The following is a 23,409-nucleotide window of genomic DNA, read 5'->3' on the forward strand; positions in this document are numbered from 1 at the left end:
GTGCCAAAAAAAAAAAAAAGGCGAACGGACGTGGTAGGCTACAGCTGTGAGGAGCCTTCTCCAATCCTTGGGCTCGGTACAGAACGTTGGCATGTAAGCCGACTCCTGATTGGTCGCTGTTTGATTGGCGGCAGACGGTGCGCCAGAAAGGTTAAAGTTGCTGAAGAAGCGAAGGTAGGCGGAACAGCGGCTCGCCTGTGTGAGTTGGAGGAGGGAGGGACGCGTGGCAGGTCATGAAAATGCTGGGCATGTACGTCCCGGAGCGCTTCTCGCTGAAGACGTCCAGTGTGCAGGACGGGATGGGGCTGTACACGGCGCGCAGAGTCCGGAAGGTCAGTGTGTGGGGGCGGGGGACCTCCCCCTCCCCTCCCCCCTTCACATCAGAGGAGGGGGTCTATATGGCTGAACTGCACTTGCCCCCCCCCCCACCCTCCCCTGCATCTATTGAATGATCCTTGCAATGCATTTACTATGTATCTTTTTAATACTTCATATATCATGTCATTGCTATTGTTAGGATTCAGTTTGTCTGACTTCAGGGTTACCTCGCTTATAAACAGACCGTGAGCTATTTCTGTTATTTAACCATCTCTCTGATCTCATGTGCAACTTTGTTTCAAATCAGTCACCTTACTTTCTAATGCTTCCTACTTTCTTACTCATCTATATCAGGGGCGTAGCCAGTCACCCAATTTTGGGTGGGCCTGGGCCCAAGATGGGTGGGCAGAAGAACTCCGCCTTGTCCCACAAGTGATTTGGTCTCTCGCTGTCTTGCCTGCATGCCATATGGTCTCTCAAACATTCCCCCTCCTTCATACCTTTTAAATAGCAGATTTTCAACAGCAGCAACTAATACACACTGCTCATGTTGGCCCCACAGCCTTCCCTCTGATGCAACTTCCTGTTTCCGTATAAGTGAGAATACATCAGAGGGAAGGCTATGGGGCCGGTGCGAGCAGTATGTATCAGTCGCTGCTCACTGCAGGCAAGGATCTGCTATTTAAAAGGTATACAAGGAGGGACAGTTGTTGAGAGTTTTCGGCTGCTGGGACTTGAGGATCCATTCCAGCCACATCATAGGTGTGCTGATACTGGGTGGGCCTGGGCCCACCCAAGCCTACCCTTGGCTACGCCACTGATCTATATCTTACAACTTTGCCTTACCCTTCACTGCCAATTATGATGTTCTAGTACATGTGGAGGGGCATAATCGAACGCGAACGCCCATTTGTAAAAACGTCCATCTCCGAGAACGGGTCCGTGAAGGGGCGGGCCGAATCGTATTTTCGAAAAAGATGGACGTTTATCTTTGGTTTCGAAAATACGGTTTGTGCCGGGCAAATGCATAGGATTTGGGCGTTTTTTGAGCTAGGCGCTTTTGTTTTTCAGCGATAATCGAAACCAAAGCGCCCCCAGCTCAAAAACGAACAAATCCAAGGCATTTGGTCGTGGGAGGGGCCAGCATTGGTAGTGTACTGGTCCCCCTGAGATGCCTCTATGCCAGCCTCAAATATCATCCCAAGCTCCATGACAGCAGTAGGCAGGTCCCCCGAGCAAATTTAGTTTAGTTGGTGCTGCCCGGACCCATGCAGAGAGCAAAAATTGGAAGAAAAAAAAAAAACATGCAAGTGCAGTTGGGGACGTCCAAATTAAAAAAAATAGTAAAAGGAAGATTTGAACCAGCCACCTTCTGATTCCCAGGCTAGTGCTCTAAGCACTGCACCACATGAATTAATTGTTTAGATATTTTTCCCTTTCTATTAAGTCCCTCCAAGTTTCTGTCAGCCAATCACAGCTCATTTAGCTGACATGATGTCAGCCAATCACAGCTGTTTAGCTGACATGATGTCAGCTAAACGAGCTGTGATTGGCTGACAGAAACTTGGAAGGACTTAATGGAAAGGGAAGGATGTCTAAACAACTGATTCATGTGGTGCAGTGCTTAGAGCACTAGCCTGGGAATCAGAAGGTGGCTGGTTCAAATCTCCTTTTTTTTTTTTTACTAATTTTTAATTTGGAGGTCCCCAACTGCACTTGCATGTTTTTTTTTTTCCTTCCGATTTTTGCTCTCTGCATGGGTCCGGGCAGCACCAACTAAACTAAATTTGCTTGGGGGACCTGCATACTGCTGTCATGGAGCTAGGGATGATATTTGAGGCTGGAAAAAAAAGTGTTTAAAGTTCGGGTTTTTTTGGTGGGAGGGGGTTAGTGACCACTGGGGGAGTCAGGGGAGGTCATCCCCGATTCCCTCTGTTGGTCATCTGGTCATTTAGGGCACTTTTTTGGGACTTGTTCGTGAAAAAACAGAGTCCAGAAAAAGTGTCCTAAATTCTGGCTAAAAACGCCTTTATTTTTTTGATTATCGGCCGAGCGCACCCATCTCTCCTCAGTCGATAACCACGCCCCAGTCCCGCCTTCACCATGCCTCCAACACGCCCCCGTCAACTTTATGCGTTCCCGCGACGGAGTGCAGTTGGAAACGCCCAAAATCGGCTTTCGATTATACCGATTTGGGCACCCACAAGAGAAAGGCGTCCATCTCCCGATTTAGGTCGGAATTTGGGCGTTTTTCTCTTTCGAAAATAAGCTGGATTGTGTTGTCATTGCAAGTAGTATACCATGCCATACGTTGTATTGTTACTTGAATATTTTTACTGCTGTAATTGCCTATTGCTCATGTTTGATCTATTCTTACTGTACACCGTCCTGAACAAGAGAGCCTCTGATGCAGCATTATGTCCCGTCCCCCCCCACCCCCAATCAATTATACCCACTTAGTTCAAGGAGGCAAATAGCATCCCTGGGGGTCAGGCACTATTTATGTGATATTCTTGGTGATGAGGGCAGAGGTCTGGGAATTTTTCCAGTGGGGATGGTGAGGGTCTGTGTTCATCTTAACTTAGCCAGCCATTTTCATTCCTCATACACTGACAGGAAGGGAGATGTACTCTGATGTAGAAAAGAACTACATATTACTACAGCAGCTTGCACTGTTTGTACATAGGTATTGCCATACTGGGAAAGACCAAAGGTCCATCGAACCCAGCATCCTGTTTCCAACAGTGGCCAATCCAAGTCACAAATGCCTGACAAGAGCCCAAAAAAGTAAAAAAACATTTTATACTGCTTACCCCAGAAATAGTGGATTTTCCCCAAGTCCATTTAATAATGGTCTATGGACTTTTCCTTTAGGAAGCTGTCCAAACCTTTTTTAAACTCCGCTAAGCTAACCGCCTTTACCACATTCTCTGGCAACCAATTCCAGACTTTAATTACATGTTGGTAGAATTGTGTTTGTATCACTATGTCAATAAACAGATTTAAACATAAAAGACTATTCTAGTCAATGGTACCTTCCATTGATTGCTCTGCTATTGTGCAGACCTCCTGGAGTGATACGAGAAACTACCTAATGTTTGTCCCCTTCCTCTCTTTTGCTCTGAATTACTGGCATTTCTCCCTCTTCCCTCACTTTCAGTCTTGCATTTAAACTCACCTTTCTGTCCTTCTATTTATACCGTAAGCTGCCTAGATGGCAGATTACTAAATATTAATAAACTTGAAATTTCAACTGCTAGGATAGATGGAAAAGTTGAGGCATAAACAGAAGGGAAGTTATTATACAGACGGTGAAGAATAGGGAATATTAAAGCAATTTGACAACATTCCAGTTAATAGAGGGATTGGAAAAATAGAGAAGGATAATTAGGGAAAAGGAAAAAAAAAAGCTGGGATTGTTAAAGCTGAGTGTATCACAAGCAGGGCCGTGCCTAGGGTCTCTGGCGCCCCCCTGCAGACCATCAGTTGGCACGCGTACGCGCCCCCCGATTCCCCGGCGCTTTAAATTTACCTCTCTCTGCCTCCGACATCTGTGCAGCGTCAGTGAAAGTGCTGCCTGTCTGACGTCTCTCCACCAGCCTTCCCTTCGCTCGTTCGTTCCCTCTGTGTCCCGCCTTCTTCTGACCTCATTTCCTTGGGGGCGGGACACAGAGGGAACGAACGAGCGAAGGGAAGGCTGGTGGAGAGACGTCAGACAGGCAGTGCTTTCACTGACGCTGCGCAGACGTCGGAGGCGGAGCGAGGTAAATTTAAAGCGCCGGGGAATCGGGGATGGAGTGGAGGAGTAAGGTTTTTTTTAAAAAATACAACTATGGTGCGGCGCCCTTGAAGGCAGGCGCCCCCCTGCGGTGCTTACCACGCTTACTGTGTTGGCACGGCCCTGATCACAAGTGCCAGAAGAGTTGTAATGTCAGAGTTGATCAGCGATTTGAGTGTTTGTAGTAAAAGTTTAGAAATCTTAAACACACATATATACACAAAATTACAGAGCATATTCAAAAGCTTGGATTAATGAGACAAAGTCAACATGGATTTAGTGAAGGGAAATCTTGCCTCACCAATCTACTACATTACTTTCAGGGGGTGAACAAACATGTGGCTAAAGGTAAGCCGGTTGATATTGTGTATCTGGATTTTCAGGAGGCGTTTGACAAAGTACCTCATGAAAGACTCCAGAGGAAATTGGAGAGTCATGGGATAGGAGGTAGTGTTCTATTGTGGATTAAAAACTGGTTAAAAGATAAAAAAACAGAGAGTAGGGTTAAATGGTCAGTATTCTTAATGGAGAAGGGTAGTTAGTGGGGTTCCCCAGGGCTCTGTGCTGGGACCTCTGCTTTTTAACATATTTATAAATGACCTAGAGATGGGAGTAACTAGTGAGGTAATTAAATTTGCTGATGACACAAAGTTATTCAAAGTCATTAAATCGCGGGAGGATTGTGAAAAATTACAATAGGACCTTACGACTACTACTACTACTACTTAAAATTTCTAGAGCGCTACTAGGGTTACGCAGCGCTGTACAAATCAACAAAGAAGGACGGTCCCTGCTCAAAGGAGCTTACAATCTAAAGGACGAAATGTCAAGTTGGTGCAGTCTAGATTTCTTGAGTAGAGGTGTTGTGATTAGGTGCCGAAGGCGACATTGAAGAGGTGGGCTTTGAGCAAGGATTTGAAGATGGGCAGGGAGGGGGCCTGGCGTATGGGCTCAGGGAGTTTATGCCAAGCATGGGGTGAGGCGAGGCAGAAAGGGCAGAGCCTGGAGTTGGCGGTGGTGGAGAAGGGTACTGAAAGGAGGGATTTGTCTTGAGAGTGGAGGTTACGGGTAGGAACGTAAGTGGAGATGAGGGTAGAGAGGTAAGGAGGGGCTGCAGATCGCGTGCATTTGTAGGAAAGACTTGGGAAGATGACATCTATAAGAGAATGGTAAACACGAGTCGCAGCATGGAAACGGCAATTTAAATAACATTCATTTTATTGTAGACGTGTATCAAAACTGGTTACATTTCCTGTAGAATTAGGCAAGATGTACACTGCAGATCTGAACAAGATTCTGTATGGACATTACTGTAAATAAAACATGACTTATTAACTTCAAAGATATTCTCACAAAGAGACTGGGAGACTGGGCGTCTAAATGGCAGATGACGTTTAATGTGAGCAAGTGCAAAGTGATTTATGTGGGAAAGAGGAACCTGAATTATAGCTACGTCATGCAAGGTTCCACATTAGGAGTCGTAGACCAAGACAACCTGAATGTAGATAGCATCAGTTGACAAGTAGTAGGCAGAAGTTGCTCAGATGAATCAGCCAGACAGGCAGAGTGGGTGACTACTGTTCTGGATTAGTAGAAACCCAGCATCCTTTTGCATTGGTTTTCAGCATCTATTTATACAGGGGTTGCAGGCTGCAGCTAGTTTACTTGGCCTTGCTGTTCACGCACAGGCCCCGAATGTTTATCACAACAATCTCGCCTGTTTCAGATATTATGACTCGAGGAATCGCAACATTGTTCCACTGAAGGGTGACCTTGACCATGGGTCATTGTTCCAATCAATAAATAAATATGGAGGTTTTGTTCCAGCTGTCCTCTTGCATCAGCCCAGTTGGCTAGGGAATGCCTGTAGACTGTGTTTTAGCCCAGCAAGTGTCGGGATGCTTTAATAAGTCAGGTTCTTATAGTGCCATATATTATCGTTCTGTATAGCTTTGCTGTAGTGCTAATTTTTTTTTTTATTATTATTTTTTATTTATTGCATTTGTATCCCACATTTCCCCACCTCTTAGCAGGCTCAATGTGGCTTACAATACATCATGAATATTGGAAATGTATAATAGAATATACATTTAGTATTATGGAAGGATTTTGGGTAACATGATAATGATAAAGCATGATATAAAGGCAAATATTATAAGGCAATACTGGATGCATGTGGAGGAGTTCATATTTGTTGATCTTTGCTGTATTAAAGAGATGGGTCTTCAGTAGTTTGCGGAAGTTGGTTAGTTCATAGATCGTTTTTAAGTTGCGTGGTAGCGCGTTCCAGAATTGTGTACTCAAGTAGGAGAAGGTAGACGCATGCGTTAGTTAGTATTTTAGACCTTTACAGTTATTTATGTAGGGTCTTTTGCTCCTACATTAGTATATTCATCTTTTGACTGCTGTCCTGCCCTAATCTTTGCAAATCTCTGCACTTCTGGAAGTAATTTACCCTAATTGTATTTGTAAATTTGATCTGGATTCTTAACTGCATTCCAAGGTACCAAATTTATTTATTTATTTATTGCACTTGTATCCCACATTTTCCCACCTATTTGCAGGCTCAATGTGGCTTACAGAGACCTGTTATAGCATAACTATAGCAGGTTAAAGAAGACAATTGGTATTACATAGAGGTAGAGGAATACAGGTAGGTTTGAACAAGTCATTATTGGAAAATACATTCTGTGCCATTTTGCTTAGGTATTGTGTTGTCGTTAGTTAAGGGTTTTCGTGGTAGGCTTTGCTAAAGAGGTATGTCTTCAGGGATTTGCGGAAATCGGTCAGTTCTTTGATCGTTCTTAGGTTTATTGGAAGACAGTTCCACATCTGCGTGCTTATATAAGAAAAGCTAGACGCGTGTGTTAGTTTGTATTTTATTCTGTTGCAGTTGGGGAAGTGTAGGTTAAGAAAGGTGCGGGTGGATCTCTTAGCATTTCTGGGTGGCAGGTCTACGAGGCCTAGCATGTAGGTCGGGGCATCTCCGTAAATGATTGTATGAACAATTGTGCAGATTTTGAATGTGGTTCGTTCTTTCAATGGTAGCCAGTGTAGTTTCTTTCTTAGGGTTTAGCACTTTCATATTTTTTTTTTCCAAAAATGAGTCTGGCTGCGGTATTCTGGGCTGTTTGGAGTTTCTTGATGATCTGTTCTTTACAGCCAGCATATAGTGCGTTGCAATAGTCCAGGTGACTTAGTACCATTGACTGTACCAGGTGGTGAAAATAGACCTTGGGAAGAAAGGTTTAACTCTTTTGAGTTTCCACATGGAGTGGAACATCTTCTTAGTTGTGATGGGTTGGAGTGGAGCTTTTCAATGACAACTTCAGAAATGTTACAACTTCCAGGAACAGAGAAATACTACTGTACTCTAATTGTAGGCTGCCTGCAACCTATAAGAAATTAAAGCTTCTTCCATGTCTTTACCACTTGTAGTTCCTTGCTTTCTCTTCTAATTTAGTACATAGTTTTGAGCCATCCTTTTCACTCCCTTTTCTTTTGTTCCCTCTTGGTTTTGTTACTTTGAGCTGAACTTCCCTCTGTATCCCTTTCTTTCATTCTTTTCTTTCTACGCGTTCCAGTACTGCTGTGCAGTCCTTGAATATCAAACCAGTTAGTGCCTCTTGCCATCCACTTTGTTAACTTTTATGTTGTGTATTTTGGCAGCTGTGTAAGGAAGAAAGAACAGACTGCAAAAATAAAAGTAGTTTATATAGCTGTACTAAAGTGAAAATCCTCCTGTTTCCTCTGACTCTACTCCATTAGGTTGAAGGACCTTGTATTGTATTCAATTAGCTACTATTAATGGAAAGTCTTTCTTTTTTTTTTCCTTTTTGTCGTAAATAACTAGTATCCCTGTCTCTTACCAACTCTTTCACTCTTAATAACAAGTCTCCGAGCTTACGTCTTCCCCTTTGGTTATACTGATATCCTTTTATCATACAGAACTGGGGTGGGGGAAGGGGTGGAGAGGTACATTGTTATGATAGATGCTGTATTAGAGAGAATTGTATTAAAGTAATAAAAATGAATGTGTCATGTCTCCCGTACAATATGGATCTGCACTAAATGTACTTGAACTTTTGCTCTTCAGGGTGAAAAGTTTGGCCCATTTGCTGGAGAGAAACGAATTCCCCTTGAGCTGGATGAAAGCATGGACACCAGGCTGATGTGGGAAGTAAGTGCAGCATTACTGTCGAGCTGCTGAGTAACTGTTGTAATAAAGCTTAGTATGGAGCTGCCAGAAATGCAATTGATGATGCTTCCAACACAATGGATTTTTAACCTCGTCTGCCGTATTGTTTCCTTCCTACTCCCGTGGTAGGTTTTAGAACAGAGAGGAAATCGCAGGTACTTCAGTTCAAGAAAAAAAAAAAAATATCAATTATGCATTACTAGGAGGCCTGTTTACTAAAGGACATATAACCTGTGATTTTAATGCATGTGATTTTAGCATGGTATTCACAAAACCACCTATCCCCCCTTCAGTCCATCCAGAACTCTGCCGCACGTCTTATCTTCCGCCTTGACCGGTATACTCATACCACCCCTCTCCTCAAGTCACTTCACTGGCTTCCGATCAGATACCGCATACAGTTCAAGCTTCTCCTACTAACCTAACCCTGCGCTCATATCAAGTCACATCAAATTCAACTACGTCTGCTACATGGACACCTGAATGTGGAGTACCGCAAGGATCACCCCTCTCACCAACTATTTTCAACCTAATGATGATCCCCTTGGCAAAACTTCTATCAAACCATAACCTTGGTTCATTAATCTCATCCCATGGCTTTTCCTACCATCTCTATGCTGATGACTCCCAAATCTACCTTTCTACCCCTGATATCTCACCTTGCGTCCAAACCAAAGTTTCAGCATGCTGGTCTGACATTGCTGTCTGGATGTCTCAACGCCACCTGAAATTAAATATGACCAAAACCGAGCTTCTCATTTTCCCCCCCAAACCCACCTCCCCGCTCCCCCCGTTTTCTATTTCTGTTGATGGCTCTCTCATTCTCCCTGTCTCCTCAGCTCAAAACCTTGGGGTCATCTTTGACTCTTCTCTCTCCTTCTCTGCTCATATCCAGCAGATTGCCAAGACCTGTCACTTCTTCCTCTACAACATTAGCAAAATTCGCCCCTTCCTCTCTGAGCACACCACCCGAACTTTCATCCACTCTCTCATTACCTCTCGCCTTGACTACTGCAATCTACTCCTCACCGGCCTCCCACTTAGCAACCTATCCCTCCTTCAGTCCATCCAGAACTCTGCCGCACGTCTTATCTTCCGCCTTGACCGGTATACTCATACCACCCCTCTCCTCAAGTCACTTCACTGGCTTCCGATCAGATACCGCATACAGTTCAAGCTTCTCCTACTAACCTACAAATGCACTCGATCTGCAGCCCCTCCTTACCTCTCTACCCTCATCTCCCCTTACGTCCCTACCCGTAACCTCCGCTCTCTAGACAAATCCCTCCTTTCAGTACCCTTCTCCACCACCTCCAACTCTAGGCTCCGCCCTTTCTGCCTCTCCTCACCGCATGCTTGGAACAAACTCCCTGAGCCCATACGCCAGGCCCCCTCCCTGCCCATCTTCAAATCATTGCTCAAAGCCCACCTCTTCAATGTCGCTTTCGGCACCTAATCACAACACCTCTACTCAGGAAATCGAGACTACCCCAACTTGACATTTCGTCCTTTAGATTGTAAGCTCCTTTGAGCAGGGACCATCCTTAGTTATTAATTTGTACAGCGCTGCGTAACCCTAGTAGCGCTCTAGAAATGTTAAGTAGTAGTAGTAAAGCGGATACTGCACGATGAGTACCACATTTAAAAGCTTGTAATGCATCTACATTTCTGCTACTTCTCTTTCTGTCCCTCAAAAAAAGATTAAATCAAGGTACTAACTCAATTACTATTGCATCAAAGTATTACAGAAAAGAGTGGAAAGCCTTCGGTATTGTGGACTATTAATACACTTAAACTGACTTTTTTTATTTTTATTACATTTGTATCCTGCGCTTTCCCACTCATGGCAGGCTCAATGCGGCTTACATGGGGCAATGGAGGGTTAAGTGACTTGCCCAGAGTCACAAGGAGCTGCCTGTGCCTGAAGTGGGAATCCAACCCAGTTCCCCAGGACCAAAGTCCACCACCCTAACCACTAGGCCACTCCTCCACTGTTGCTACTATTTGAGATTCTACATTCCACTAGCAACATTCCATGTAGAAGTCGGCCCTTGCAGATCACCAATGTGGCCGCGCAGGCTTCTGCTTCTGTGAGTCTGACGTCCTGCACATATGTGTAGGACGTCAGACTCACAGAAACAGAAGCCTGCGCAGCCTTCTACATGGAATGTTGCTAGTGGAATAGCAACATTCCATATAGAATCTCCAATAGTATCTATTTTATTTCTGTTACATTTGTACCCTGCGCTTTCCCACTCATGGCAGGCTCAACGCAGCTTACATGGGGCAATGGAGGGTTAAGAGACTTGCCCAGAGTCACAAGGAGCTGCCTGTGCCTGAAGTGGGAATCCAACTCAGTTCCTCAGTTCCCCAGGACCAAAGTCCACCACCCTAACCACTAGGCCACTCCTAGTGATCAGTCAGCCAGCTTGTGAAAAACACTCCTGACATGATGGTCAACAAATAACCATCACCAGGCATCCAGTTCTTGTGTATTTCTACAGCCTCTGAAAAAAAAAAAAAAAAGATGCCAGAAACCAGTGTCAATAACATCAGAAACGTGACGACGTTAGTTCAACAAACTTAATTGAAAAGTCTTGATGACCAGTGTTGCACTCGACCAAATTATTCAGACCGTGTGGAACAACTGCTTGCTGTTCATATATCCAAAAATGTTCCTGGAGGGTGAGATACTATTCTTCATCACTACCCAATGGAATGATTAACCATTGGAACTGAATGAATTCATAAGAATACTGTAAGAAATGAGCCACCATAAGAGCTGTGGAAACTCTATTGCACAACCAACAGTGATGTTCTGATTAGTACATAGACATTTTATCCTCGGAAATTGGCCCAATGATATGCTTCTCCACACTGGCTACCTGTTCCTCTGATCCCACCCATCTACTTAGCACTCTCTCTCCCACTGTCATCCCTTCTATCTGTCATATCTTCAATCATTCACTTTCCACTGCCAACTGTTCCTGATGCCTTCAAACGTGCTGTAGTTAACACCACTTCTCAAAAAAACCTTCATTGGACCCTACCTGTCCTTCCAACTATCACCCGATCTCCCTCCTCCCTTTCCTATCCAAGGTACTTGAACGTGCTGTTCACCACCATTGTCTTGGCCTTCTTTCATCTCAAACTATTCTTGATCCACTTCAGTCTGGCTTTCGCCCTCTATATTCAACTGAAACAGCCCTTACTAAGGTCTCCAATGACCTATTCCTGGCCAGATTCAAAGGTCTCTATTCTATCCTCATCCTTCTCTATCTATCTGTATTGCACTAAAAGTGCAATGGGAGAGATCAGAAGAAAACCAAGAAAGAACAGGGCCCTGAAATCCAAGTAAGCATTATCAAGGATTAGGCGGTGATCAACAGTGTCAAAAGATCACCATCTACTCATTGATAATGCTTACTTGATTTTCAGGGCTCTGTTCTTTTCTGGTTTTCTTCTGATCTTTCCCATTGCACTTTTAGTGTATACTCTGGTGGATCCTCCTCCGCTTCTATCTCACTATCGGTTGGTTGAACTCTTCTTTTCTCCATCTATACTTCTTCCCTTGGTGATCTGATCTCATCCCAACTAAAGAATCTGTTCACAGCCCTGGAGGTTGAAGAGCTAGAAACATCTAAAAAAACAGGAGGCAACAATGACCAAAAATGCCATCTCAGCCAGACAATTGACCCCAAAGAAACAAAAGGTAGTGGTGGTTGGAGGTTCACTTCTCAGGGGTACCGAAGCACCCATCTGCCGGCCAGATATGTTGTCCAAAGAGGTGTGCTGTCTGCCTGGTGCCAAGATTTGCGATATTGTGGAAAGATTGCCTAGACTCATCAAACCTATGGACCATACTCCAATGCTACTCATCCATGTTGGCACAAATGATAAAGCTAAATATCCTACTGAACATATCATACAAGATATGTTCAGTTTCTTTATGTTAGAAAATTCCATAAAAGTAAGAGGAAAAGAAGACCTCTCTGGTACTCAAATGTAATAGCTGAAAAGATAAGGTACTCGAATGTAGTAGCTGAAAAGATAAGCGAAAGGAGGCTAGCCTTTGCACATTATAAGACGACTCAGAAAGATGAAGACAGGAGAGAATACCTAAATAAGCGAGGAGAAGCTGGAAAAGCTATCAGGAAAGTGAAGCGGCAAATGGAGGAAAAGATAGCTAATACGGTATAATTGGGTGATAAGACCTTTTTCAGATATGTAAGTGACAAGAGGAAGTGCCATAATAGCACTGTGAGGCTCAAAGCTGAGGGAGAGAAATATGTGGCAGATAAGGATAAAGCTGAACTGTTTAACAATTATTTTAACTCTGTGTTCACGAATGAAAGACCGGGAGTAGGGCTGCAGAAAACAAAGGCTAAAGGGGATGGATGTATGGTAGACCAAGACCCATTTACGGAGGACTGTGTTCGTGAGGAACTTGCCAAACTAAAAGTAGACAGAGCGATGGGGCCAGATGGGATACACCCGAGGGTGCTTAAGGAACTCTGAGAAGTTCTGTCGGCTCTGCTGGCGGACCTCTTCAATGCTTCCTTAGAAACTGGAGTGGTCCCGGTGGACTGGAGAAGGGCGGATGTGGTTCCTTTGCACAAGAGTGGAAGTAAGGAGGAGGTTGGGAATTACAGACCTGTCAGTCTGACCTCAGTGGTGAGTAAGCTAATGGAAACGCTTCTAAGAGGAGGATTGTGAGATTTCTTGAACTAAATGGAATGCGGGACCCGAGGCAGCATGGCTTCACTAGTGGCAGGTCGTGTCAGACGAATCTGACTGTCTTCTTCGACTGGGTGAGCAAACAGTTGGATGTGGGAGGGGCGCTTGGTTTGGTATACTTGGATTTCAGCAAAGCCTTTCACACGGTTCTGCACAGGCTACTGATAAATTTGAGTGCCCTCGGTATGGGACCTAGAGTAATGGATTGGGTTAAAAATTGGTTGAATGGTAGGAGACAGAGGGTAGTGGTAAATGGAGCTTGCTCTGAAGAAAAGGAGGTCGTCAGTGGAGTACCGCAGGGATCGGTCCTAGGGCCGGCTCTTTTTAACATCTTTGTGAGCGATATTGCGGAATGGCTGTCTGGTAAGGTTTGTCTCTTTGCGGATGATACTAAACTCTGCAACAGGGTGGACACCCTGGAGGGTGTGAATGACATGAGGAAGAACCTAGTGAAGGTGGAGGAATGGACCAATATTTGGCAACTAAGGTTTAATCCCAAAAAATGCAGGGTCATGCACTTGGGTCGCAAGAATCCAAGGTTAACGGTACAGTATAGGGGGTGAAGTGCTTCAGTGTGCAAAGGAAGAGCGGGACTTGGGGGTGATTGTGTCTGATGACCTTAAAGCTTCCAAACAGGTAGAAAATGCGACAGTCAAAGCCAGAAGGATGCTTGGCTGCATAAAGAGAGGCATGACCAGCAGGAAAAAGGAGATGATAGTGCCCTTGTATAAGTTTATTTTATTTATTTAATTATTTAATTAATTAATTTATTTGCATTTGTATCCCACATTCCCCCATCTATTTGCAGGCTCAGTGTGGCTTACATAAAATTTGGTAGCATTGTCAGAACAGGATATCAATGAGGTTGTAGGTTCTTGTTGTAGGCCTTGTTGAAGAGGAATGTTTTCAGAGATTTTCGATAGATAGTTGTGTCTTTGATTGCTTTCAGGTCTGTAGGTAATGCATTCCATAACTGCGTGCTCTTGTAAGAGAAGTCTCTAGTGAGGCCCCATTTGGAGTACTGCGTGCAGTTCTGGAGACCGCACCTATGGAAAGATGTAAACAGGATGGAGTCGGTCCAGAGGGCGGCTACAAAATTTGAAAGTGGTCTTGAATGCAAAAATTATAGGGACAGGCTTATGAACCTCAACATGTATACGCTGGGAGAGAGGAGACATGATAGAAACGTTTAAATATCTCAAGGGCATTATGTACAGGAAGAGAACCTTTTTCAAATGAAAGAGAGCTTTGGAATGAGGGGGCATATGACAAAGTTAAGAGGGAATAGGTTTAGGAGTAATCTAAGGAAGTACTATTTCACAGAAAGGGTGGTGGAGTTGTGGAAAGGCCTCCCGGTGGAGGTGGTGGAGTCGAGGACTGTTCCAGAATTTAAAAAGATGTGGGATTGCTTAGGAACAGGAGGAATTAGGGGTTACAGAGAATGGGCAGACTGGATGGGTCATATGGCCTTTATCTGCCGTCATGTTTCTATGCTTCTATGTTTCTATCCCATGGTTTTCAGTATCACCTTTATTTATGCATTCTTGTATCCCCCCTATTATCGAAAAACACGTTTCGGTTCAAAGTGACTTACAGTTTACATTTTGGTGGAGTTACAGTCGTGTTGTGCAATGTTGAGAGGGCATCTAGAGTTCATGAGGTTATTCATAGAGTTTTTGAAGAGATAGTTTTGAAGAGGAAAAGGTAGTGGTAGCTTTTGTGTTCAGTTGTAGAGTTTTGGTGATATTTTATTCATAGAGTTTTTGAAGAGACAGATTTGAAAGGAAGGCAACAATATTTTTCTGATTAGCTGTAGAATATTTTTGAAGAGGTAGGTTTTCATTTCTTTTCTGAATTGGAGGAGATTTGTAATGCTTCTTATGGTTTTTGGTATCGAGTTCAACCATTTGGAACCTAGGTAGATAAATCCTGCTGTGTAGATAGTTTTGTAGATGGTGTTTTTGCAGTTGGGTAGATGTAGAAGTAGGTAGTTTTTGTTTTCTGGGCAGGCATTTCTTTAGAATAGTTCAATCATGTTAAGCATATATTCGGGTGCCATTCCGAATAGTATCTTGAAAATTAAGGTGCTCGCTTTGAAAAATATTCTTGTCTTGACTGATGACTCTCAGATCTACCTCTCCACACAAGAAATTTCAGCAGGAATCCAGTTCCAAGTATCTGCCTGCCTGTCTGACATTGCCACCTGGATGTCTCAGCGCCATCTGAAACTAAACATGACCAAGACTGAGCTTCTTATCTTTTCCTCTTAAACCAACCTCTCCTCTTCCCCCATTCTCTATCTCTGTGGATAACACTCTCATCTGCCCTCTCTCTCTCTCACACATATCCAACAGACTAGTAGTTTCTTTCTCTATAATATTACTAAAATTCGACCCTTCCTTTCTGAGCATTCTACTAAAACCTTTATCCACACTCTTATCACCTCTCGCTTAGACTTTTGCAACTTGCTTCTCACAAATCTCCCACTAAGCCATCTCTATCCTTCAAAATTCTGCTCACGACTTATATTCCACCAGTGTCACTATGCTCATATTAGCCCTCTCCTCACTTCTTTGGCTCCCTATCTGTTCCACATACAATTCAAACTCCTCTTATTGACTTACAGGTACATTCACTCTTGTTTACTTTCTGTCTTGCCTCTGAGAGAGAAGTAACCTTCTGGAGGTCTCCTGGGGGGGGAGGGGGGGGGGTGGACCGATACCCCCAGGCAGAATTCCAGGCAAGAAAAACTCTGGCTGCTAAATAAGTATTAGACATAATAAATGTTTATTCAAATTGTCAGAGAAGCCAATCAGTAATTATTGAAATAATAAGAAATAAACTCCCAATAGAGTATAATATGTAGCAAATAAAAACAGAGTTTTCCCTGGGACCTGTCCACCTCCTAGTGGACACACTGAGGCTCGCCATCCTCAGTTCTGTTTCCTCTTAAATACTTTTTTTTCCTTTCTTCATTATCTTAATTATAATTACCCTTCCTACCTAATGAATATGCATCTTTCCAGAATATTCTGTTTCCTGTGATGAATCATGTTCCAACATGTTGCATCAAATTAATTCATTTATTCGTCCATTATATTGGCAGTTAGGGCCTGTCATGTAAGTTTTTATTATTATTATTATTAGCATTTGTATAGCACTACCAGACGCACGCAGCGCTGAACACCTGATACAAAGAGATAGTCCCTGCTCAAAAGAGCTTACAATCTAAATAATACAGGCAGACAAGACAGTTAGTTTTTTCATTAGATAATGAGTAAAGTTACTTTGTTACTACCCCCACCCTCCTGCTAAGGATGTAATTTTGCTCACACCCACTTACTTCTCCTTTTGATTGTTTATCTGGATACAGCAGATGCCCTTAGTCATAGGAGTCTTTGTCTTAGTTGCTGACCAGCAACTTATCACAAGTTAGCATAGGCCAAATATCAAACCACAACCTTAGAAGGGTAGCTTTCAGAAAAAGCACATTATAGCTGTCTTGCAATTCTTAAGTCTGCTCCCAGCTCGAGAAAAGCAAAATAGTTATATTAAAATCGAATGTGGAATAGCTTCGATCTATTAACCGAAAACACTGTTTCTCAAGCAATCAACAAATTTTCCAAAACCCACTCCAAATTGGACACTTGTCCTAGCTATCTAGTAAGGTCCGCCCCCAAACGCTTCATAACAGAACTCGCAACACACCTGAACTACATGCTACAACATGGACTCTTCCCCAAAGACAAAGTAAACATATTACTTACACCGATACCCAAAGACCTAAAGAAAAAATTAAACGACACGACCAATTATCGACCAGTGGCATCCATCCCCCTGATTGTCAAAATAATGGAAAGTATGGTAACACAACAACTCACCAACTACTTAGACAAATTCAAAATACTACATGAATCACAGTAAGGATTTCGATCCAACCATAGTACGGAAACTGTGATAACTACCATCATAACCAAATTCAAACAACTAATAGCAGCCGGACACAGTGTGCTGCTCCTTCAATTCGACATGTCCAGCGCGTTTGACATGGTTAGCCACCAAATACTCTCGAACATCCTAGACTACTTTGGGATTGGAGGAAACGTACTAAAATGGTTCCAAGGATTCCTAGAAGCTAGAACCTACCAAGTGATCTCAAAATCAAAAACATCAATACCATGGACACCAGAATGTGGAGTTCCACAAGGATCACCGTTGTCACCAACCTTATTCAACCTAATGATGACACCTCTAGCTAAATCGCTATCCAACCAAGGCCTTAACCCGTACATCTATGCAGATGATGTCACGATATATATCCCGTTCAAGCATGACCTAACAGAAATTACAAAAGAAATCCAACACGGCCTCCAAATAATGAATTCATAGGCGGATGCATTTCAATTGAAACTAAACGCAGAAAAGACACAATCCTGCTTATAATCGAAAGAGAAAAACGCCTATGTTGTGACCCAAATCGGGAGATAGACGTTTATCTCCCAAAAACGAATAAAGCGGTATAATCAAAAGCCGAATTTGGACGTTTTTAACTGCACTCCGTCGCGGATGCGGACAACGTTGATGGGGGCGTGTCGAAGGCGTGGTGAAGGCGGAACTGGGGCGTGGTTATCTGCCGATCAGAGATGGGCGCCTTTCGCCGATAATGGAAAAAAAATATGCGTTTTTAGCGAGAATTTAGGGCACTTTTCCTGGACCGTTTTTCCACGAATAAGGCCCCAAAAAGTGCCCTAAATGACCAGATGACCACTGGAGGGAATCGGGGATGACCTCCCCTGACTCCCCCAGTGGTCACGAACCCCCTCCCACCAGAAAATATGCCGTTTCACAACTTTTTATTTTCACCCTCAAATGTCATACCCACCTCCCTGGCAGCAGTATGCAGGTCACTGGAGCAGTGGACTTCAGGCAGGTGGACCCAGGCTCATCCCCCCCCCCCCCCACCTGTTACACTTGTGCTGGTAAATGGGAGCCCTCCAAACCGGCCCCCAAACCCACTGTACCCACGTGTAGGTGCCCTCCTTCACCCCTTAGGGCTATAGTAATGGTGTAGACTTGTGGGCAGTGGGTTTTGAGGGGGATTTTGGGGGCTCAACACCCAAGGGAAGGGTGCTATGCACTTGGGAGGTGTTTTACCTTTTTTTTGTTTTTTGTAAAAGTGCCCCCTAGGGTGCCCGGTTGGTGTCCTGGCATGTGAGGTGGACCGGTGCAGTACGAATCCTGGCCCCTCCCACGAATAAATGTCTTGGAGTTATTCGTTTTTGAGCTGGGCGTTTTCGGTTTCCATTATCGCTGAAAAACAAAAACGCCCAGCTCAAAAAAAGATAAACGTCCATGTTTTTTTCGAAAATACGATTCGGTCCGCCCCTTCATGGACCCGTTCTCGGAGATAAACGCCCATGGAGATAGGCGTTTCTGTTCCATTATGCCCTCAATGTCTCATCTTATCTTCACAATACAACTCAAATAAAAACAATACTATAAACACTCTAAACTATACTCTCCCGGCCTCTGACAGCCTGAAAATTCTGGGAGTTACGATCGACCGTAATCTCACACTAGAAGACCATGCGAAAAATACAACAAAGAAAATGTTTTTTCGCCATGTGGAAACTTAAAAGAATCAAAACTTACTTCCTAAGGGACATATTCCGCAGCCTAGTACAATCAATGGTGCTGAGCCACTTAGACTATTGTAACGCAATTTACGCAGGTTGTAAAGAACAAATCATTAAGAAGCTGCAAACAGCCCAAAATACAGCAGCTAGACTCGTATTCGGGAAAGCAAAATACGAAAGCGCCAAACCCCTAGAGAAAAACTACACTGGCTCCCTCTAAAAGAACGAATTGCGTTCAAAGTATGTACCATGGTCCACAAAATTATACATGGGAATGCTCCGGCCTACATGACAGACCTTATAGACCTTTTCAGCTTGGAGAAGAGACGGCTGAGGGGAGATATGATAGAAGTGTATAAAATAATGAGTGGAATGGATCGGGTGGATGTGAAGCGACTGTTCACGCTATCCAAAAATACTAGGACTAGAGGGCATGAGTTGAAGCTACAGTGTGGTAAATTTAAAACGAATCGGAGAAAATTTTTCTTCACCCAACGTGTAATTAGACTCTGGAATTCGTTGCCGGAGAACGTGGTACGGGCGGTTAGCTTGACGGAGTTTAAAAAGGGGTTAGATAGATTCCTAAAGGACAAGTCCATAGACCGCTATTAAATGGACTTGGAAAAATTCCGCATTTTTAGGTATAACTTGTCTGGAATGTTTTTACGTTTGGGGAGCGTGCCAGGTGCCCTTGACCTGGATTGGCCACTGTCGGTGACAGGATGCTGGGCTAGATGGACCTTTGGTCTTTCCCAGTATGGCACTACTTATGTACTTATGTACTTATGTACCTGCCTGCTGGGAACGCGAAAAGATCAGCACGTACGTTCCTCAACCTCCATTACCCCACATGCAAAGGATTAAAGTACAAGTCCACTTACGCAACTAGCTTCTCCTACATTTGCACGCAGCTATGGAACGCGCTTCCGAAGACCATAAAGATAACGCAAGAGGTAACCATCTTTCGAAAACTACTGAAAACTGACTTATTCAAGAAGGCATTCAACAAACAACCGTCCTAATTACCAAACAATAAGAATGAAGGTTAAGATTGGCCCGACCCAATCACGCAACCGAGCAAACTCAATGACCTTCATGAACAAATAATACCACTTCTAATCTAATATCGTCTACTATGCAACCACAAAATGTCGACTAACCTCACTGCCATACACTAATACTCTCACCCTAATTGTCCTCACCTGAGCAATTACATAATGCCAACACCTACACAAGATCACAATGTATTCCTCTACCATGTATGTACGCACTTGATTGTAAAACCATGCACTAATATGTACGCAAGATCACAATGCATTCTTTCACCATGTTTGTACGCACTTGATTGCAAAACCATGTGCATATTTGTAGTCCGGAATGGCAATCGCCATTACGGCAAATGTAAGCCACATTGAACCTGCAAATAGGTGGGAAAATGTGGGATACAAATGCTACAAATAAATAAATAAATAAAAACTAGAAATATGTATGGTTTGCACCTTTTCATGGCTTCCTCCTCAGTACCTCTCCATTCTTACCTCTCCTTACACTCCTCCCTGGGAACTCCGTTCATTGGGTAAATCTCTGTCATCTGTACCCTTCTCCTCCACTGCCAACTCCGGACTCTGTTTTATCATGCTGCACCGTACGCCTGGACTAGACTTCATGAGCCAGTATGTCAAGCTCCATCTCTGGCTGTCTTCAAATCAAGCCTAAAAGCTCACCTTTTTGAGGCTGCTTTTAACTCCTAACCCCTTATTGAGTACCCATGTCTTTTATCATTCCCACCTTAAGTAATTCCCTTATTTGTCCTGTTTGTCTGTCCTTATTAGATGTAAACTCTGTCAAACAGGCACTGTCTCTTCATGTTCAAGTGTACCGTGCTGCGTACGTCTAGTCCACACTCGTCCTTCCCTACACCCCTTCCCGTGCACTCCGCTCCATGGATAAATCCTCCTTATCTGTTCCCTTCTCCACTACTGCCAACTCTAGACTTCACGCCTTCTGTCTGGCTGCACCCTACGCCTGGAATAAACTTCCTGAGCCCCTACGTCTTGCCCCATCCTTGGCCACCTTTAAATCTAGACTGAAAGCCCACCTCTTTAACATTGCTTTTGACTCGTAACCACTCGCCTCCACCTTCCTGTACACATTAATTGATTTGATTTGCTTACTTTATTTGTTGTCTATTAGATTGTAAGCTCTTTGAGCAGGGACTGTCTTTCTTCTATGTTTGTGCAGCGCTGCGTACGCCTTGTAGCGCTATAGAAATGCTAAATAGTAGTAGTAGTAGTCTCTTGTAACCAGAGCTAATATTGTGATGTCATAATGCCTCAGTCCACCAATAAGAGCCAACCTCATCAGTGATGTCACAATGGCTTGATTGTCCTATACTTGGCTCACTTTTATTACATAGCTCTTTGAGCAGGGACTGTCTTTCTTCTATGTTTGTGCAGCGCTGCGTACGCCTTGTAGCGCTATAGAAATGCTAAATAGTAGTAGTAGTAGTAGTAGTCTCTTGTAACCAGAGCTAATATTGTGATGTCATAATGCCTCAGGCCACCAATAAGAGCCAACCTCCTCAGTGATGTCACAATGGCTTGATTGTCCTATACTTGGCTCACTTTTATTACATAGCTCTTTGAGCAGGGACTGTCTTTCTTCTATGTTTGTGCAGCGCTGCGTACGCCTTGTAGCGCTATAGAAATGCTAAATAGTAGTAGTAGTAGTAGTAGTAGTAGTAGTAGTGCTATAGAAATGATTAAGTATTGGTAGTGAGAGAAGGTACATTGGCATGTGGATTCTTTACTGGCTTATTGCTGATGAGCCAAGAGTTGGGAATACTACGCGGAGAGATATGCAAGGTACAGCGCTGCGTAAGCCTAGTAGCGCTCTAGAAATGTTAAGTAGTAGTAGTACTAAGTGAGTCAGATTGGGAGCAGTTAAGAAAATAAGATTTTGAAAGCCATCAGTAGGATTTTGAATTGGAGTCTGAAAGAGGCTCGAAGCCAGTGATGATGGAACAAGAGAGATCTCTGACTTAAGGGTCACTGACCCCGAGGAGCTAGGAGTGGGAATGAGCCTCAGAGCCATACTGCTGCTGGGCTGCTTCCAGGAAATATAGGAACCAGAGCACGACTGAAACTGGATCTTTCGGTTTCTGCTGAATCAGAATCTGTGACCAAAATTGTCTGCTTGGTTTTGTTAGAAACCATCGCTGAAAATGAAACTGCCCCTCCTGGGTCCACTTTTTTGTTGGTGGATAGTGGGCATGGGAGCATCCTCACTCGCTCTTGTGCACGGCCGGCTTCTGGGACTTCCCATGATAGCCATTTTGCTGCAGGAAGTTTCGGCAGCCATTTTGAGATTTGGAACTGGAACTGGCACAGGCAAGAGAGTGAGGATCACTCTTGCCTGTGGTGGTTCCAATCTCAAAACGGCAGCTGGGATACTCTTGGGCCCACTACTCACCAGTGAAAAGGTAGGCCCAGGAGGGGGCAGCCACTGGGTCTGTGGGGCCAGAAGGGGGCAGCTGCCGGCAGGCCTGTCTTCTGCTGGTGGGGGGGGGGGGGGGGGGGGTAGGGGGGCAGTTTTGGTTTTCAGCTGAAATCTGAATGGAACTAGTCTTCCACTATTATGTAAGAGGAGAAGATAGGAAAAAGTCTTTTACACTTTGGACATCTCTCTGATGGATAACCTGCTTTCTCTTAGGACTGTACTTTTAAAGTACTTTCATTTACTGGATTATACCAATTGCATAAATAGTTTTCCTGCGGTGATTGTTCAGGTTAGTTCATCCAAGTTTAAAGTAAAACCCTCCACAGTTGGACCACATTATTGCATGAGAGAACAGGCCAGCTGGCCTTCTTTCTCTGCTACCCCCAGCTCAGTCCTCAACCAGTCCAAATAAAAATTACATTTGTATAGCCCACCGATGTTCTACTCAAACCAAGGGTTACAAATTAATGGACCGTGACATTAATTCTTGGGAAGTTACAGACATAATAAGGATAATTAATTTTTTAGCCTGAGAAGCTGCTGCCAAGAATAAGACAAAAAGATGCTTAGGAGTGTAAGTAGATAAATTGGTGACATCATGCAGAGCATTTATGGCAGGCAGCCGAAATGGAAGGAGCAGGAATGTCGGCTCCAGTGTTGCTGCTTGTCTGATTAGTTTTTATCTTCGGGATGTTGGACTGCTTGGATGAAGCCACTGCCAGGGACTGATGCCATAGCTGCGAGAGTAACGGGCACTCCAAGAACGAATGAAGGAGGTTGCCCGTAGCCGAGTGGCCTTTTATGCACAAATCTTCATCCCATAAACCCCAAACTTTTCCCCTCCGACTAGTTATGTACACTCTATGTAAAACTTTATATTGGATAACCTGAAGTGCAGCATTCACTGTGATCCTAGGTGTTATCTCAAACGCCCCTCTTAGAAGGTCCCGGGAAATTGTCTCACCCAAATCCGCGCTCCAGCATGCAGCCAAGCCCTCCAAGTAGGATGCCGCTCTGTGATCCCCTATCAGGCGGCTCCATTGGGAAAGTCTATTGGAGGAAGCAGGCAAGCTTAAAAACAGGTTTTCTAGTTTGGTAAAGGCCACCTGGGATCCCACTAACCTCACCACAGAATTGTAGTAATCTCGAACTTGTAAAAATTGAGAGTTAGAGAGGCTCCACACTCACTTGATCTGATCAAAGGTAGGAAAGTTTGAACCCCCCCAGTTCCATCAGTTGCCCTA

The 23,409-nt window shown here is 43.9% G+C and overlaps 1 protein-coding gene across 1 annotated transcript in view; it reads left to right on the plus strand.

Annotated features, from left to right (window-relative positions):
* The first annotated feature begins 238 nt into the window (after positions 1-238).
* Positions 239-23,409, plus strand: part of LOC115459460 (PR domain zinc finger protein 5-like) — a 241,324-nt gene continuing 218,153 nt past the window's right edge. Inside the window, exons 1-2 of the mRNA XM_030189282.1 lie at positions 239-332; positions 8,193-8,276. Of these exons, the coding sequence (XP_030045142.1) occupies positions 240-332; positions 8,193-8,276 (177 nt within the window). The 5' untranslated portion in view covers position 239. The remainder of the gene's footprint in view (positions 333-8,192; positions 8,277-23,409) is intronic.

Source organism: Microcaecilia unicolor, unplaced genomic scaffold (genome assembly GCF_901765095.1).
Source record: "Microcaecilia unicolor unplaced genomic scaffold, aMicUni1.1, whole genome shotgun sequence".
NCBI classification, from domain to species: Eukaryota; Metazoa; Chordata; class Amphibia; order Gymnophiona; family Siphonopidae; genus Microcaecilia; species Microcaecilia unicolor.